The sequence below is a fragment of the Mobula birostris genome, chromosome 25 (genome assembly GCF_030028105.1).
Source record: "Mobula birostris isolate sMobBir1 chromosome 25, sMobBir1.hap1, whole genome shotgun sequence".
NCBI classification, from domain to species: Eukaryota; Metazoa; Chordata; class Chondrichthyes; order Myliobatiformes; family Myliobatidae; genus Mobula; species Mobula birostris.
The window spans coordinates 21501195-21521808 of NC_092394.1; the positions used below are offsets into that span (position 1 = coordinate 21501195).

General features: G+C 40.9%; 1 protein-coding gene across 3 annotated transcripts in view; it reads right to left on the minus strand.

Annotated features, from left to right (window-relative positions):
• LOC140187838 (protein phosphatase Slingshot homolog 2-like) overlaps positions 1-20614 on the minus strand; it is a 145048-nt gene that overhangs the window by 33229 nt on the left and 91205 nt on the right. For all 3 annotated transcript variants that reach the window (XM_072243629.1, XM_072243628.1, XM_072243627.1), the window contains 3 exons: positions 18778-18881; positions 9723-9787; positions 6209-6327 (listed from right to left, as the gene is read on the minus strand). In XM_072243629.1, the coding sequence (XP_072099730.1) occupies positions 6209-6327; positions 9723-9787; positions 18778-18881 (288 nt within the window). The remainder of the gene's footprint in view (positions 1-6208; positions 6328-9722; positions 9788-18777; positions 18882-20614) is intronic.

Consider the following 20614-nt stretch of genomic DNA (forward strand, 5'->3'; position numbering starts at 1 on the left):
TACAAGATGCGGTCGCAGTTAGATTCTAACCAGACTTAACCATTGTTGTTGGTTAGAGAATTTGTTAATTTCATTCTTCTTGCAAATACCATGGAGATCTCAGCAAGTAGTGCAGCAGCATGGGGAGAAACAAGAGGCTGCAGATGCTAGAATCCAGCGCAAAATAAAATGATCTTCCACCAAGATTTCTCCATTCCCCTCACCCCCTCAAACCTCACTCTTCTGGGCAACACAATGGACTCCATTCACTTTGCATCATTCTAGTCTGCTAGACTGGCCCCTACCTTACTGATGACAAACAGCAGCGCACAGATATGTCCTCATATTGACCTCGGTAAGACCATACCAACAAACACCAGACCACCATTTCCCACACCGTCACACCTGGAGATCATTCCTCCATAGCCCCAAACTCATTTCTTGCTTCTATCACTTGCCCAAAATCCAGAAACAGGACTCTCCTGGTAAGCATTTTGTTTCTGCCTATTCTTGCCCCACTGAATTCATCTCTTCATACCTTGACTCTTCTGTCTCTTTATCCAGTACCTTTCCTCCTACACTCAGAACACCTTGCATACCCTCCAACATTTTAACAACTTCTGGTTCCCTGCCCCTCACCGCCTCACACCCATTATGGATGGCCAGTCTTTATACAACTCATTCCCCAATTAAGTCTTAATTGCATCTGCATCTTTCAGTAACAAAGATCCAAATAATTCCCCTCTACTAACACATTTATCCTCTGAATTTCCAGCAGATTGTTGCTGGTGGAGCAGCATCACTTCCTGCTCAGGTCAGCTTTGCCTGGCCTACGTTCTGTAACCTTTTATTAAAAAAGGCACACACAAACTGAAATGGATTTGTTTTAGAAAGGTTTCTTTTTGGGAAAAAAAAGTGTACTGTTCCAATGAGTTGAGTACAGGTATATTTGAAAAAAATTGGATTTTTAAATAAAGATGTTAAATTTAAGATTATAAGAGTTGAAAATTACATTTTGAAATTAGCACAATTTCTTTTCTATCGATGTGACCTTTTTGAAATTACTACAGCTTTATCAGCTGTATTTCAATGAAGATTGAAGGTTAAAAACTATATGGGACATTTCAAATCAAGTTGGGGCTTGAATTAACAATCATCAATAGCCTTGCTCATCTTACAACCACCATACAAAATCCATGCCATACAATTGTTACTGCAAGTGATAGCAGCAGCAGAAATATTTTGCAGTTGGAACACCATATCTATGTCACAGTGGAAGTGTTTGTATCCTCTAATATAAAAATGTTCTTCCTGAGATAAATTGCATACAAGACTAAGTGTGTGTTTAAAATAATAAAAATGTCAGCCATTCATCTGCAAACATAATTCAGTCAAAGAATAGAGTACCACTACTACTAGAGAATCATAGAGAATCACATAATTTGTCTAATGTCAGCCAGGCAATACAGAAACAGGTGCAGATAATATTTATTTTAGATATTTGCAACATGTGAAAAACTTTTTAGCTAGTATACTAAAAAAAAGGTATAATACAGTTATTAAATTTCAAATCATGTAAAATTCAACAAATATGCCATTAATTTTGCATTTCCAGACTTCAGAAGCAGTTTATTCTGATCAGTACTTTGCAATGCTGGAATGAAGTTCTGAAATGCTCTGGGAGACAGTTAACACAAATAACTTGTGTTGACGGCACAAAGTGATCTCATGGAAAGTTTTTAAAAAAAGATGCCCTTGATCATGAGTTATTCTTAGGTCTTCCCCAGCCACATGCTTAAGGCATTTCAAAAAGCAACATGCAATGGAATGGCACTCAAGAATTATATCCACAAATAGGGAACTAGAAAACACAAGTTGTCATGTTTATATAGCAACAAGCAGGCATCCACCCAACACATTTGATGCTGGTCATTTGTTCTTTCATTAGACCAATTTAAAGTAATTCTCCATCCTCATGTTGGCAAACTACAGCAGGAATGCCTATAAAAAAAAATGTTTGCATCCTTAGTGTAGGCCATTGTTAATCAAAGTCTCTTCTTGCCTATTAACAATGAATTGGTATAAATGAGCAAAGAACCAGAGCTGATACGGCAAAGCTAAGCATTAATATGTAATGTGTAAAATTCCAAGGGAAAGATTTCTGATTTCTATCAATCGTTTGTCATTTGAACAATTTTTAAATGTTCCACTGTAGAGTACTTGGTCAATTTTAAAGCTCATATCCAAACTGTATCAGTAAAGGAATTCTTCTCCAGCTCTACATATGTCCAAGGCTATTTTAAGTGGTTACAGTAATATCATGTATAGTGTTACATTCATCACGAAGCAATCTAAAAATTCTTAGGTAAGGTTTAATGGATGCTGACTCAGCTCCCACTCCCTGACTTGGAATTACTGCCTGCAATGACCTTTATCGATTGCAGTGGCATTGCTCAGAGTTCTCCACGTTGGAGTCTGGAAAATGCAGGAACTCAGGTGGACAGGTAAAGGAATCCAAGCCTCGAAACACCCTAGAACTTTTTACAGATGAAAATGCTAAGCAGGATTATGCCACCTGCAGCTGATTTCAAGTTTTTAAATATCTTTGACACAAGATATTTGACTATTGACATAAAAGTACACAGAGATGTACACAAACCCTGAAACATTTAAAATAAAAACAGGGTTTTACATGTTTCATTGAAATCAAGTGGGTTTTTACTGCTCTGGTATTCTGCCTGCACTGGATCTTTTTATTGCTAACTGCTGATGGGACATCAACCACCTCAACTTCACCACACCTTATTCCAATTCCAACCTCACTCCTTCCGAACGCTCTGCTCTCCACTCCCTCCGCACCAATCCTAACCTTACCATAAAACCCGCTGATAAGGGGGCTGCTGTAGTAGCTTGGCATACTGACCTCTACCTTGCCGAGGCACAGCGACGACTCGCTGATCCCTCCTCTTATTTACCCCTCGAACATGACTCCACTAAGGAGCACCAGGCCATTGTCTCCCACACCATCGCCAACCGTAATCAGCTCTGGAGATCTCCCATCCACTGCCACCAACCTCAGTTCCCACACCCCGCACTTCCCATTTCTACCTCCTGCTCAAGATCGACAAACCTGCCTGTCCAGGTAGACCCATTGTTTCAGCTTGCTCCTGCCCCACCAAACTCATTTCTGCATACCTCGACACTGTTTTATCCCCCCTTGTTCAATCCCTTCCCACCTATGTTCATGACACTTCTCATGCTCTGGATTTTTTCAATGATTTCAAGTTCTCTGGCCTCCACCGTCTTATTTTCACCTTGGATGTCCACTCCCTATACACCTCCATCCCTCATCAGCAAGGTCTCAAAGCTTTCCGTTTCTTTTTGGATTCCAGACCCAGCCAGTTCCCCTCTACCACCACTCTCCTCTGTCTAGCGGAATTGATCCTTACTCTTAATAATTTTTCACTTGGCTCCTTCCACTTCCTTTAATCTGAAGGTGTAGCCATGGGCACCCATATGGGTCCCAGCTATGCCTGCCTTTTTGTTGGCTTTGTGGAACAGTCCATGTTCCAAGCCTATATTGGTATCTGCCTCCACTTTTCCCTTGCTACATCGATGACTGCATTGGCGCTGCTTCCTGCACGCAGGCTGAGTTCGTTGACTTCACCAACTTTGTCTCCGACCTCCATCCTGCCCTCAAATTTACCTGGTCCATTTCCGACACCTCCCTCCCCTTCCTTGATCTCTCTGTCTCTATCTCTGGAGACAGCTTAGCTACTGATGTCTACTATAAGCCCACGGACTCTCACAACTACCTGGACTATTCCTCTTCCCTGCCCCCCCCCCGTTACTTGTAAAAATGCCATCCCCCTCTCTCAATTCCTCTGTCTCCGCCGCATCTGCTCTCAGAATGAGGCTTTTCATTCCAGAACGAAGGAGATGTCTTCCTTTTTTAAAGAAAGGGGCTTCCCTTCCTCCACCATCAACTCTGCCCTCAACATCTGCTCTCACCCCACTAGTGATAGGGTTCCTCTTGTCCTCACCTACCACCCCACCAGCCTCCGTGTCCAACATATTATTCTCCGTAATTTCCGCCATCTCCAACAGGATCCCACCACCAAACACATCTTTCCCTCCCCCCCCACTTTCTGCTTTAAAGACAATAGACGATAGACAATAGGTGCAGGAACAGGTCATTCGGCCCTTCAAGCCAGCACCACCATTCTCTGTGATCATGGCTGATCATCCACAATCAGTACCCTGTTCCTGCCTTCTCCCCATGTCACTTGACTCCGCTATCTTTAAGAGTTCTATCTAACTCTTTCTTGAAAGAATCCAGAGAATTGGCCTCCACTGCCTTCTGAGGCAGAGCATTCCACAGATCCAGAACCCTCTGTGTGAAAAAGTTTTAACTCCGTTCTAAATGTTCTACCCCTTATTCTTAAACTATAGCCTCTGGTTCTGGACTCCAACATCGGGAATATGCTTCCTGTCTCTAGCTTTCCGCAGGGATCCCTACGTGACTCACTTGTCCATTCATTCTCCCCCATCCCTTCCCACCAATCTCCCTCCTGGCACTTATCCTTGTAAGCGGAACAAGTGCTACATCTGCCCTTACACTTCCTCCCTCACCACCATTCAGGGCCCCAGACAGTCCTTCCAGAGGAGACGACACTTCACCTGTGAGTCTGCTGGTGTGATATATAGTGTCCAGTGCTCCCAGTGTGGCCTTCTATATATTGGTGAAACCCAACACAGATTGGGAGACCGCTTCACTGAACACCTACGCTCTGTCCAGCAGAGGAAGCAGGATCTCCCAGAGGCCACACATTTTAATTCCATGTCCCATTCCCATTCCGATATGTCAATCCATGGCCTCCTCTACTGTCGAGGTGAAGCCACACTCAGGTTGGAGGAATGACACCTTATATTCTGTCTCGGTAGCCTCCAACCTGATGGCATGAACACTGATTACTCTAACTTCCGTTAATGCCCCTTCCTCCCCTTCTTACCCCCATCACTATTTATTTATTTATTCCCCCCCCCCCTTCCCTCTCACGATAACTCCTTGCCTGGTCTCCATCTTCCTCTGGTGCTCCCCTCCCCCTTTCTTTCTTCCAAGGCCTTCCGTCCCATGATACTCTCCCTTCTCCAGTCTTGTATCCCTTTTGCCAATCAACTTCCCAGCTCTTGGCTTCATCCCTCCCCCTCCTGTCTTCTCCTATCATTTTGGGTCTCCCCCTCCCCCTCTCAAATCTCTTACTATCTCTTTTTTCCATTAGTCCTGACGAAGGGTCTCGACCCAAAACGTCGACTGTACTTCTTCCTATAAATGCTGCCTGGACTGCTGCGTTCCACCAGCATTTTGTGTGTTGCGTGAATTTCCAGCATCTGCAGATTTTCTCGTGTTTGCGTTTTTAAATGTTAGAACTTGTGCAGGATCAGAAAAGTGATTCACAGGACCCAGCAAGATTGGGCTTTTCTGCTGGACTGCATGTGCAATCTAGTAGCATAATTGACCATCAGTAGTCCTGGATTCTGAAGCCAAGAATTTACTTCCGTTTCAATGCTGAACGCCAGCAGATTGGTTGGATCAATTGGCAAAAGCCAGCATAATTAGCCATTTCAACATGCTCGCAATATTTGAAAATAGATAGTCATGTTAGTATTTCTCTTGCAACAGGAGAAGCTTTGAGTAATTAGTTACAAAAGTAAAGCCTAATCCTCAACTGGTGCATAGGCGTACATTGACTATACTGAGGAACTCAGGCCAAAGGACCAAAATCAAACTGAAATCTATTTTGCTTGATCCCAACTTGTGTAAATCTAGATTTTAAAAAAAAACATTGAGTGCATTAATCAGAGATATAACTCAAAGGTGGAAATAAAAGTGATCCAAAGATGGTTAAAACCAAACAGGACATACAAGTTGACAAAAATAAAAACATTATCCAACAAATATTATTACAAAACTGTATCTCAAAAACATGAATAAATTAATTTTAATAAAAAATCCATCTACCTTCAATCTGACAAGAGGACCTCTAACATACAGACATAATGTTCAGATGACATTATGCAAGAATGAGTTGATTATCAAGTTATCTTAAACTTTCATTTTATACATTTCAGAATTCAAAATTTAACGTTTAGTTACACACTATATTATACAAGGAAGGAAGCTATTGTTTTCCTGCAAATAAGTAAACTGGTTAAGTAACAGTCTTACCTATCTTTGAAGAAATCCATTCCTAAAACAATACTTTCTTCTGTATCTTGTCTGCCATTGGTAGAAACCACCACCATGTATCTGGTCAGATCTATGTATGCACTTTCCAATCGTACAGCCTGAAATTTTTCAAAATGAAAGTTACTTTGAAGTTGTTATTTTAATGTCTGATGAAACTGAACATTTAAATGTCTAGTGTTCATCCAAATACAACACATTTTCAAGCCATTGAGTAGATGCAAGGTTACCCTGTCATAATTCTAGGAAATTTCATCTGAGCCTTCTGAATAACACTCAAAAGTAAACTTCCCTCCTAACCTCAGTGGATATTACAACAGGCTTCAGGGGCTAAAGGGCTAACTTCTGCTTCCATGTTGAAAGTTATTGTCACAATACCATCCATTAATTAGCTTCATTATTGCAAGACATTTAGAACGTGTGGCAAATTTTTCTGTTGAATTCAAACAGAATTTGATTGCTATAATATTGACAAATGGGTGCATTATACTGAAGTTCATATGCTCTGAACTCTATTACATCATTTATATTATTCAATAAATATGAACACATTTGTTAAAACTAACCTGTTACAAGTTTGTTTTCAATTTTGGTGGGGAACTGCAAGAATAAATTTATAGACATGATCATAATTGCTCTGGAAATTATCCAGAAACAAGGATGCTTTCAATGCAGTACCTTCTGAAAAAGTGTAGCTATAAATGGTCTCTGAAGACCTATCACCTTGCTCGTCTGCAGTTTCTCTCTGCTGTCACCCTATTCTTATCTCGGAGCACCTGCCTGACAGGGAATGTCATTGGAACTGCAATTGGATGTAAACAGCTGATTGATTGGGGACGTGCTCCATTCTCAGGTGACTTTGTCAGAAGAAAAAGAAGCCCTGACAACCCTGCATCTTTAAAGAACTAAGAGAAAGAACCAACCTTTTGGAATCTCTTCTATGTCAGTGATAATAAATCTGATTTTGCATTCCCAAGGGCTCCAACTATCAAGGGAAGTTTTGGAGGGGGAGGGGACAAAAAGCAAAGGAAAGTTGTATGACTGCTACATACCACCTCCAAACTGGTTAAAATGCACCCGGATATTCTGTCAGTGGAAAAGCACAAAAAGACTTGGCAGCCAAAGCACTGAAACATCTGCCACATCACAAGATTTACTGCAAGCTACTTTTAGTTTTCCCAAGAGCAGTGGCAAAGCAAACTTCCTAAATATCCGTGCAGCAATAATGGATATTTTTAGATACTCATACTGCATTATGTTTAAGAGGGGCAAATCATATATCATTTCAAAGGGATGGCCTCTATATGAACATAAAGGCAGCAGGTTATGCTCCACAGGGCACCCTTAGAATCAACATCTTCTGAAGACCTTGGACAAGGTGCCACACATGAGGCTGCTTAACAAGCTATGAGCCCCTGGTATTACAGAAAAGATTCTAGCATGGATAAAGCAGTGGCTGATTGGCAGGAGGCGAACAGTTGAAATAAAGGAAACCTTTTCTGACTGGTCAGTGACTAGTGGTGTTCCACAGGGGTCTGTGTTGGGACCGATTCTTTTTACGTTATATGTCAATGATTTGGATAATGGAATTGATGGTTTTGTTGCAAAGTTTGCAGATGATATCAAGATAGGTGGAAGGGAAGATAGTCTTGAGGAAGCAGAGAGGCTGCAGAAGGACTAGATGGATTAGGAGAACGGACAAAGAAATAGCAGATGGAATACAGTGTTGGGAAGTGTATGATCATGCACTTTGGTAGAAGAAATGAAAGGTTTGACTATTTTCCAAATGGAGAGAAAATGCAAAAAATACTGAGGTGCAAAGGGACTTGGGAGTCCTTGTGCAGGATTCTGTAAAAGTTAATTTGTAGGTTGAGTCTGCAGTACGGAAGGCAAATGCAATGTTAGCCTTCATTTCAAGTAGACTAGAATATAAAAGCAAGGATGTAATGTTGAAACTTTATAAAGTACTGGTGAGGCCTCACTTGGGAGTATTGTGAGCAGGTTTGGGTCCCGTACCTTAGAAGAAACATGCTGAAACTGGAGAGAGTTCAAAGGAGGTTCACAAAAAGGATTCCGGGATTGAATGACTTGTCATATGAAGAGCGTCTGATGGGTCTGGGCCTGTATTCACTAGAATTCAGAAGAATGAGGGGTGATCTCATTGAAACCTATCAATGGTGACAGGCCTTGATAGAGTAGATGTGGAAAGATTGTTTCCTATGATGGGAGAGTCTAAGACCAGAGCGCACAGTGTCAGCATAGAGAGGCTTCCTTTAAGAACCGAGAGGAGAAGGAATTTTTTTAGCCTGATGGTGGTGAATCTGTGGAATTTTTTGCCACAGGCAGCTGTGGAAGCCAAGTCTTTATGTATATTGAAGGCAGAGGTTGATAGATTCTTGATTGGTCAGGGCATGAAGGGATATGAGGAGAAGGCAGAAGACTGGAGCTGAGAGGAAAATTGGACCAGCCATGATGAAATGGTGAAGTAGACTCGATGGGCCAAATGGCTTAATTTTGCTCCTGCATCTCAGAATCAGAATTCAGAATTCAGAATTCTTATGGTCTTATCTTTCCTGTGCCTAACTCTCAAGTCTTGCTACAGCCATCTTCAGTAAAAGGAAACAAAACAGCAGTTTATTAATTAACTTGACAACACTGATCTTGTCCCAATTGTTTGGAGACAAATGATACTGTCTTTCAAATCCCCCTCATGTTTTAAAATTTTGCAATTTAAATAGTTGTTTCTGCATTGATTTTAAGGAATAGAAGCTGGAAGAATTCATTCAAATCCTTATGCCTGCTCTGAAATTCATTAAGATCACAGCTGATCTTTTCTCTCAGCAAAACTTTCCTACACCAACAGGCAAGCTCAACCATTGCTAGGTCAGCATTAAATAAATGTCTCACTTGGCATGTTTTCAACTCCAAATCTCATTCAAGGGCTCACTAAAACCCATTTCACACACTCATATCTTATCTAATGGGAAGGGAAGTGGGCAGACATTTCACAGAAATAAATGAGGAACTGTCAGAATTGACTAAAGACACCCTATCATGTTAATTTAATGTTACATGATAACAGGAGACCACAAGTAATAACTTGTAATATTCCACTGGTTTTTCCGGAAGTATAGCAAACCATAAAATCCAAATCAATCTACAAAAATTAAAAAAGGCAAAATAACACAAATACGAGAAAATTTGCAGATGCTGGAAATTCAAGCAACACACAAAATGCTGGTGGAACGCAGCAGGCCAGGCAGCACCTATAGAAAGAAGAAGTACAGTCGACGTTTCCGGTCGAGACCCTTCGTCAGGACTAATGGAAAAAAGAGATAGTAAGCAATATGAAAGTGGGAGGGGGAGGGGGAGACCCAAAATGATAGGAGAAGACAGGAGGGGGAGGGGATGAAGCTAAGGAGCTGGGAAGTTAATTGGCAAAAGGGATACAAGGCCGGAGAAGGCAAAATAATATGGAATTGCACGAATAACTCACCAGTCGAATATTGTCTTCAGGTCTAAGAAGAGTGAACATTGCTTGCAGGTGCTGTTGGAGGTCACCTTTAATAAAAATAAATCTTGAATTAGAGAAGTGTAACTTGTGATAAGTATTTATAATAGTTAATTGAATCATATAAACAGGTACCAACATTTTTCCTTGTAGCAACTTGGGATTTTGTAGCACTTGTCTAGTTTCATAAACTTCATGCACAGCATTTCACTATTCTACTGGTCATTATCTCTTGCCATTGCATATAAAAAATTAGGGAACTAGAAAGGATAAATGTGCCTTGCACTAGCAAAAATCAATCTTCGTTTTTAAAGTCACACATTAACTGTTTATTAAAAAATAGTAGAAATGTTTCTCTATATCACTTGTGGCCAAAACTGAGAATGTAAACGTCATTTGTATGATTCCTTGCCAGCAGACAATTACTATCACTTGGATGCTGCAATAGCAACATTACATTTTTTTTTATTCTTTACTCTTTGATCTTCTGATGCCTGTTTCTTCAAGCTATAATGTTACCTTAGTAAACAGAGAATATTTCAATCCACATAAACTAAACATCCTATAAATCAAACATAATGGGTACCAAACCTATAAAGACTTCAATGCCTCCTGACTTACTAAGTTCCTCCAGCATTGTGTGTTGCTCAAAGAATACTAGTATAACCTTACTTAAAATAATTGAAAAAAAACAATAGAAGGCATTTAAAAATACCATCTGCTGGTGAACTTTAAAATAATGGGATACTAAATAAGGGTAGCTGAAGCTTCTCAAAATCCAGAGAACAACCAAAGGGAGTACAGTGACAACAGTTTGTGATGGTGCCCCACACCTCCAGTGACCCCGTTCAATCCTGACATCAGCTGCTTTCTGTGTTGACTTTGCCTGCTTTCCCCATGACTGTGTGCATTTTCACTGGATGCCCCTATTTCTTCCCAAGCAGCAAGCATGAGCTGGTAGATTAACTGGCCATTATGAGTTACCCTTTCAAGTAGGCAAATGCCCAAAAGGGGAGCTGGTGGCATATGAAAGAATAAAATTTTTGGGGCAATGGGACTAACAGATCTGTCTCTGGGATGTTTGTACGAATTCAACTGAATGGCTCCCTCAGTGTCCTAACAGGCAATTATTGTTTGTTGTGTAAAATACATTCAGTGAAACACATGGCCACCTAGATTGGTGCTGCATCTCTGGGTGTAGTTAGATTTCCAAGTATATATGGATGAAAAGTTTGAAATGGTAGCCTAAATCAGGAACCTAACAAATGTGCTTATCCTCAGCTGGGCAGTACTGTGTAATTCCAGCTTTACTGTCACTTCATGTACAGTGTCCCCCGCTTTTCGAACATTCGCTTTATGAAACCTCACTGTTACGAAAGACCTACATTAGTACCTGTTTTCGCTAACAGAAACAACAGGAATTCTGCAGATGCTGGAAATTCAAGCAACACACATAAAAGTTGCTGGTGGACGCAGCAGGCCAGGCAGCATCTCTAGGAAGAGGTGCAGTCGACGTTTCAGGCCGAGACCCTTCGTCAGGACCCTAACAGAAGGTGTTTTCACTGTTACGAAGAAAGGCAGCGCGTGAAAAAAAGCAGCGCACGATAAAAAAAAAGCAGCACATGATAAAAATCAGCGCGCACCCCGAGCAGCCGCTCTCCCCCGGATTCGGAACTGCATTCTCGCCGGCATTGCTTAAACACACGTCTGTGAGCATCCGTTACTAGCAAGATGAGTTCTAAACTATCGGAAAAGCCCGAAGGAGCTCATAAGGGTGTTACACCTAGCGTAAAACTAGACATAATTAAGCATTTCGATCGCGGTGAACGAAGTAAGGACAAAGTGAGCTTGGCTTGTGGAAGTTGACGAAGATGATGTTGAAAAGCTTTTGGCATCCCACGACCAAGAACTGATAGATGAAGAGCTGATACAATTGGAAGAGGAAAGGATAACAATCGAAACCGAATTCAGTAGCGAAAGTGAAGTCACCCAGGAACTGAAGGTGAGGCGAATGCGTGAGATTTTCGCTGCAATGATAAAGTACGACTTTAATTTTGAAAGGGTACGTTGGTTTAGGGGATATTTGCAAGATGGTTTGAGTGCTTACAAAGAACTGTATGATCTAAAAATGTGCGAGGCTCAGCAGTCAAGCAAGCCTTCCACATCAGTCACAGCAGATGACGAACCTCGACCTTCGACGTCAAGGCAGGCAGACAAAGGAGAAGATGAGCTGCCTGCCCGAATGGAAACAGACGACGAGATGACACCCCAGTGTCCCACCACCCCCACCCCTAGGCCGCAGACAGATACCGATCTGCGGAGAATGCAGCGGTAGCCGGGCGGCACACAGCACATCTTTAAGAAAAAAGCCAAAATAAACATGCTAATTAATTAGGTGCCGCCCGGCACGTAAATGTCGGCCCAGATCAGAGGTGATGCAATCGGCAATCGTCTCTGATCTGGGCCAACAATTACGTGCTGGGCTGCACCTAATTAATTAGCATGTTTATTTCAGCTTTTTTTCTTAAAGATGAGCTGTGTGTCTGCCGGCTACCGCTATACCCCCTGCATGCTTCGCGGATCGGTATCGGTTCGCTGCCCGGAGGATAGGGGCCACTGCACCACCCAAACTCCGACGACTCAGTCTAACACACCACCATCAGTGTGCTCTGCGCTGTCTTCCCGATTCCCGTAAGTGATACTACACTGTACATACATTATTTCTACTTTATATAGGTTGTGTATTTTTGTGTGCCATTTGGTATGATTTGGCAGCTTCATAGCTTAAAGGTTACTGGAGAGCGCTTGCGCCATGTTTCTGCCAAGAGCGCTTGCGTGAGATTTTCACTACAGAGAACAGTGCCGGCAGTGATTGTGGAAAAGTATTTCTACTTTATATAGGCTGTGTGCTTATCATATCATTCCTGCTTTTACTATATGTTACTGTTATTTTAGGTTTTATGTGTTATTTGGCATGATTTGGTAGGTTATTTTTGGGTCTGCGAACGCTCACAAAATTTTCCCATATAAATAAATGGTAATTGCTTCTTCGCTTTACGACATTCCGGCTTACGAACCATTTCATAGGAACGCTCTACCTTTGGATGGCGGGGGAACCTGTAATAGCTTAACCCAGGCAAGATATCAAGAAAGACAAGATATCCAGAAAAAAAAAACTTCATGACAAAACCAGACTAGATTTTAAGAATGGGGTTTGCAAAATGGCAAAAGCAAATCCTTAACCAGCTGATTTAAAAGTATTTCTGCCACCCGGTTATATTGCATCACGTCTCTGCACCTACAGAGCTATCCCGACAAAGATGAAAAATTATTTACTGCTTCAACATGTTAAAAATAGATTTGTGAAAAATTCAGGCTATTAAAATGTCAAAAGTAAACAGAAGGAACAACATAAATCTTCATCTGAATTGAAACCTGTCACATTCTCAACTAATAAAGCCAGAATCTTGGGTTGTTACAAGAAATTATGCATTATTACTCATTTTATTAACCAATGTATTATTTCATTTTGTCAGATGCATCTGTACATAGTAAAAGCAACAAATGTTTAAATTTCGGTTCTAACATTTTTAGAAACTAAATAAATTCATTCAAGTGTAAGGAAACATTCTGGTAGGCTACATCACTGTCTGGTATGGTGGGAGCTACTGCACAGGACCAAAAGAAGCTGCAGAGGGTTGTAAATCTAGCCAGCTCCATTTTGGGGACTAGCCTACAAAGTATCCAGGACATCTTCAAGGAACGGTGTCTCAGAAAGGCAGCGTCCATTATTAAGGACCTCCAGCACCCAGGGAATGCCCTTTTCTCACTGTTACCATCAGGTAGGAGGTATAGAAGCCTGAAGGCACACACTCAGCGATTCAGGAACAGCTTCTTCCCCTCTGCCATCCAATTCCTAAATAGACATTGAACCCTTGGACATTACCTCACTTTTTTTTTTAAATATACAGTATTTGTTTTTTTGCATGATTAACCTATTCAATATACATACACTGTATAAAGTATACTGAATAAGATTTATTTAATACTATTTCTTCTTCTATATTATGTATTGCGATGAACTGCTGCTACTAAGTTAACAAATTTCATGTCATATGCCGGTGATAATTCTGATTCATCTACACTGAATTATAAACAGTACTATCAATTAGCACTTAAGATAGAAATGCTATAAAGCTATTAATATTGGGTTTAGCATTAAATGTTCATTTTCCATTTTGCCATTTAAGGCTCTAAAACTGTAAGAAAACTAAAGCAAATAATGTGGGCAATCCAGAACGGATGTTCACTCCAAAGAGACAATAAATGGATAGCGGTTTGATGGAAATAGCCAGCTTTGGGTCCTAATAGATTAAATGGTTACAATGCCAAGGAATGCAAAATCAAGTTTCTTAATATACAAGCCAGCAACACGTTGTTTAATGATCTAAATAGGATGTGAAAAGGACAGATGATAAAGTGGATGGACAGAGTGAAAGGGGAGGCCTGTCTTAGGAAACACTGGCTCTGACTTCCTCAAATTTCAATCCCAAAACAAAAAGTGCATGAACATTTTTGATTGAAGTAGGTACAAGGATCAATTGATTTTGGTCTTGCATATTTTAATGATCTTTATGGGTGGTGAGGTGGAGATACATCTCTACCAAAAGGGGTGTAAAGCGCTTCTTTCCTCCACTAGCCTGCAGATCATCCTTGGGCAAGGTGTAGCATCTGCTTAGGCCCCCGATCAGGGTCACATGAAGCCATAAGAGGTGGTGGTGGGTGGTTGTATGAGCAACTGGTGCATATCACCCCTAGGCCTGGTAATGCAACCACTGATGCCAGGCAATCTCTGAAGAGAACTGTTAATAGTTGGGTTCACCAGTCTTGTAAAGGTACTGCCCAGAAGGCAGCAATGACAAGCGACTACTGCAGAAAAATTTGCCAAGAACAATCATGATTGCCCACATCATATGACATGGTACATAATGATGATGATGATGATGTACAAGACATGGTCTTCTGTTAAATATACAAGACCAAGATTAAATGAATTTTAGATACCAACTGACTTGACAGATGTAGAGAAAAGGCAAGGAAATAGCAGATCAACCAAGATCTAATTAAGATACAGATCAGATTCAGGGGGTAAATTCGGTTCCCATTTAATAAATTCCTACGCAAATTATAAGGAATAATAATCCTGTAGAATTTGAGGGCTGCAACACACTCAAAAGTTGGGACAGAGTTAAAATAAGATTGAAAAGTGCACAGAATATTCAAGTAACACCGGTTTAGAAGACTCCACATTAAGCAGGCTAATTGGTAGCAGGTGAGTTATCATGACTGGGTATAAAAGTAGCGTCCATCAAAGGCTCAGTCTTTGCAAGCAAGGATGGGTCGTGGCTCACCCCTTTGTGCCAAAATTCGTGAGAGAATTGTTAGTCGGTTCAAAAGGAACATTTCTCAACGCAAGATTGCAGAGAATTTAGGTCTTTCAACATCTACAGTACATAATATTGTGCAAAGATTCAGAGACATCTCAGTGCGTAAAGGGCAAGGTCGGAAACCACTGTTGAATGCGCGTGATCTTCGAGCCCTCAGGCGGCACTGCCTAAGAAACTGTCATGCCACTCTGACAATTATAACCACCTGGGCTCGGGAGTACTTCCGAAAACCACTGTCACTCAACACAGTCCGTTGCTGCATCCAGAAATGCAACTTGAAACTGTATTACTCAAGGAGGAAGCCATACATCAACTCTATGCAGAAACGCCAGCAAGTTCTCTGGGCCCGAGCTCATCTCAGATGGACCGAAAGACTGTGGAACCATGTGCTGTGGTCAGGCGAGTCCACTTTCAGCTAGTTTTCAGAAAAAATGGGCGTCGAGTTCTCCATGCCAAAGATGAAAACAACCATCCAGATTGTTATCAGTGAAAGGTGCAAAAGCCAGCATCTGTGATGGTATGGGGGTGCATCAGTGCCCACGGCATGGGTGAGTTGCATATATGTGAAGGTACCATTGACTCTGAGGCGTATATTAGGATTTTAGAGAGACATATGTTGCCATCAAGGCGACGTCTCTTCCCGGGACGTCCATGCTTACTTCAGCAAGACAATGCCAGACCACATTCTGCACAGGCTACTACAGCGTGGCTTTGTAGACACAGAGTGTGTGTGCTTGACTGGCCTGCTGCTAGTCCAGATCTGTCTCCTATAGAAAATGTATGGTGCATCAAGAAGAGGAGAATCAGACAACGGAAACCACGGACTGTTGAGCAGCTGAAGTCTTATATCAAGCAAGAATGGACAAAATTTCCAATTGCAAACCTACTACAATTAATATCCTCAGTTCCAAAACGATTAAAAAGTGTTATTAAAAGGAAAGGTGATGTAACACAATGGTAAACATGCCTCTGTGCCAACTTTTGTTGAGTGTGTTGCAGCCATCAAATTCTAAATTTGTGTATGTTTACAAAATACAATTAAGTTGGTTAGTAAAACTATTGAAAATCTTTTCTTTGTACTCTTGTCAGTTAAATAAAGGTTCACGTGAATTAACACATCACAGATTTTTGTTTTTATTGCATTTTAGAAAATATCCCAACTTTTCTGGAAATGGGGTTTGTACTTTAATTCAGTATTCACTATGGAAAAGGATCTTGGTGATTGTAGTGATGACTTGCAGCAGACTGAAAAGCTTGAGATATTAAGAAAGAGGATGTGCTGGAGCTTTTGGAAAGCATAAAGCTGGATAAGTTGCCGGGACCAGATGAGATGTACCCCAGGCTATTGTGGGAGGCGAGGGAGGTGATTGATGAGCTTCTGGCGATGATCTCTGAATAATCAATGGGGACGGGAGAGGTTCCGGCGGATTGGAGGGTTGCGGATGTTGTTCCTTTATTCAAGAAAGGGAGTAGAGATGGCCCAGGAAATTATAGACCAGTGAGTCTTACTTCAGTGGTTACTAAGTTGATGGAGAAGATCCTAAGAGGCAGGATTTATGAACATTTGGAGAGGTATAATATGATTAGGAATAGTCAGCATGGCTATGTCAAGGGCAGGTCGTGCCTTATGAGCCTGATTGAATTTTTTGAGGATGTGACTAAACGCATTGATAAACGAAGAGCAGTAGATGTAGCGTATATGGATTTCAGCAAGGCATTTGATAAGGTACCCCATGCAAGGCTTATTGAGAAAGTAAGGAGGCATGGGATCCAAGGAGACATTGCTTTGTGGATCCAGAACTGGCTTGCCCACAGAAGGCAAAGAGTGGCTATAGACAGGTCATATTCTGCATGGAGGTCGGTGACCAGTGGTGTGCCTCAGGGATCTGTTCTGGGACCCTTACTTTGTGATTTTTATAACTGACCTGGATGAGGAAGTGGACGGATGCGTTAGTAAGTTTGCTGATGACACAAAGGTTTCAGGTGTTGTGAACAGTGTGGAGGGCTGTCAGAGGTTACAGTGGGACATTGATAGGATGCAAAACTGGGCTGAGAAGTGGCAGATGGAGTTCAACCCAGATAAGTGTGAACTGGTTCACTTTGGTAGGTCAAATATGATGGCAGAATATAGTATTAATGGTAAGACTCTTGGCAGTGTGGAGGATCAGAGGGATCTTGGGGTCTGAGTCCATAGGACACTCAAAGCAGCTGCGCAGGTTGACTCTGTTGTTAAGAAGGCGTACGGTGTATTGGCCTTCATTAATCGTGGAATTGAATTTAGGAGCTGAGAGGTAATGTTGCAGCTATATAGGACCCTGGTCAGACCCCACTTGGAGTACTGTGCTCAGTTCTGGTCACCTCACTACAGGAAGGATGTGGTGCAGAGGAGATTGACAAGGATGTTGCCTGGATTGGGGAGCATGCCTTATGAAAACAGGTTGAGTGAACTCGGCCTTTTCTCCTTGGAGTGGAGGAGGATGAGAGGTGACCTGATAGAGGTGTCTAAAATGATGAGAGGCATTGATCATGTGGATAGTCAGAGGCTTTTTCCCAGGGCTGAAATGGTTGCCACAAGAGGACACAGGTTTAAGGTGTTGGGGAGGAGGTACTCCCCAACTATAAGTTTTAAGTTTTTTTAACTATAAGTTTTTTTAATATAAACACAGAGAGTATTAGGTGTGTGGAATGGGCTGCTGGCAATGGTGGTGGAGGTGAATACGATAGGGTCTTTTAAGAGACTTTTGAACAGGTACATGGAGCTTAGAAAAATAGAAGGCTATGGTTAAGCCTAGTAATTTCTAAGGTAGGGACATGTTCGGCACAACTTTGTGGGCCGAAGGGTCTGTATTGTGCTGCAGGTTTTCTATGCTTCTATTAGCATATACATATAGTACATATCAGCAGTCAAAATTCTCAGCGTCCCTATTTTAAGCAGAAGTACATATTTACTTCTCTATTTTAGCCCTGCGAAACACTGCTTTACCTGTGATCAACTCAAACCACTTCCACTAACATTAATTTCACATAATGTGCAAGTTAAATGCAATTAATTAGGATTTATTTTATTTTCAAATACTTAGATGTTGTTCATAAAGCTTCCATGAAAGCAGAGTGCAACAACAGGATTGGACAGAAGTTTAACAATACATTCCAAATGAAGTAACTTGGAGCACCATGACCTCGCAGTTAATACTGCTGCTTCACAGCGTTACAGACCCAGGATTGATTCTGATCTCTAGTCTTGTGTGCGCACACAGAATTTACATGTACGACTTTCCTCTCACATCCCAATAATGTGCTAGTAGGTTAATCGGCTGCTGCAAATTACCACTTAGTGTAGGTTAATAACAAAAAGAACCAGACAGGAAAAATAAAATCAATGCACGAGAGGCAAGTTGTAAAGTGTACAGAGAAATAAGGAGATCGGGAATAGGACTAATGGGATTGCTCTCAAGACAGCTGACATGTATCAAGTAACCACTTTTTTTGTCATTGTAAGAGACAACAAAAAGTACTGCATCAGCTTGGGTTTGTTTTTAAATGCAGCTTCACCGCAATTCCACTCTAAAAACATGGATCACCAATTTCCTTACCAGCATGTTTATTGCGCCGATGATTGACTCTAGATGCAGTTGAGCCATTTCCTCGAGGCAGGAATAAAGCAGCACCCTTTACAGTCAGGAAGCTCTCGCTTATGCTGTGAAGAGAAAGATAATTGAAATAAGACTAACAAAAACTATTAACACCATAACAAATAATTTAACCTGATTAAACTAATCTGTGGGTGCAAACAGGTAACTACAATGAATAAAGACAAGTTGTCAGCAACACTTGTGTTATTTATAAAAGGCAGAATTTCTCCCTAATCCCAATATTACTCTTTAGACAGTGTATAGATTCTTCATTTACAGGGGAAGCTATATTAATCTATCTCCTTTAAACATGTGCACAAAACTGTAAGAGAAAAGATGATTTTAGCTTTACACTGCTGAGTACATCATCAACTGAATCAACCCAAAAGATTTGATCCTTTTGCTTTGACAAAATCATTACAAGGAGTCTTGGGTGAGATTTGAAAGAGACTGCAAGAAAAACTTTAACATGCATCCATATAGTTTCTATATCACAGTCTCATTAAAATTCTGAATAATTAAGTTACAACAGAAATGTATTACAATAAAAGCAGAATTGGGAAAGGAAACTGGTGGAATAGAGATATTCAATGCGCCAAATAGCCTAATCCTAATCCTGTGCCTGATGGTTTTATGGAAAAATGGTGCTCTTAAATTTCTTTTGATGTGCATTTCATTATTTACTAAATAAAAGAAAAACACTATCACCATACATATCAAACTAACCGAATTGATAACACTGTGGAGAGAATGGGCAGGAATACACTGGCACAACAGATTCTGTAGATGCTGGAAATGCTGGAGGAACTCAGCAGATCAGGTAACATCTATGGAAATGAATAAACAGCCGACGTTTTGAGCTGAGACCTTTCTTCAGGATGAATGGTCTCGGCCCAAAATGTTGACTGTTTATTCATTTCCATAGATGCAGCCTGATCTGCAGAGTTCCTTCAGCATTTTAAGTGTGTTGCAATGGATACACTGACGTCTAGGTGGCAGCAGCTGCAGTGCACTTGACAAATGTGATTCAAATTTGCATGCATCAACACTGCAACACAGAAGCATGGAAAAGGCTAAAGGTCAAATGGCAGGCCTAGTTCAATTTGATTCAGCCCATTGTCATCTTTAAAGCACAATAACTAGCTTTGTGCAGCATTTATCTCAAGGAATTCCATTCACAGACACACAATCAGAAATTCAGTGCCAAACCTAGGAAGGAGTCATTATAGTTGGTGATTAGAAATGGACCAAAGAAAAAATTTATTACAAAATAATTTAAGTAAATAATGACATAGTTACCACCTTTATTTCTTGAAAATTTATATTTTCTGAGTTGATAATATAGTAGCAATGTCAAACTCTGACTTATCAATAAAGAAAGCCAAGCCACCTTCAAAGACAATTATAAATGTAGTACAATCGGCCCTCCTTATCCGTGAGTTCCGCATGCACGAATTCAACCAACCCCGCGAATTGAGAAAACCTGGAAGTGCTCTTCCAGCACTTGCTGTTCGAGCATGTACAGACTTTTTTTCTTGTCATTATTCCCTAAACAATGCAGTATAACAACTATTTTATATAGCATTTACATTGTATTAGGTATTATAAGTAATCTAGAGATGATTTAAAGTATACAGGAGGATGTGCGTAGGTTATCGTGGATCGGGATCGAAAAAAAACGGAAGTTCTCTTACTAAGCAAGTCGGAACAGGTACATCCCCGGTATTATTTAGCGTCAGTCAAACTTTTGTTTTAGTATATAGTATATATTTTACCTTTCTATGCATACAAAATACTT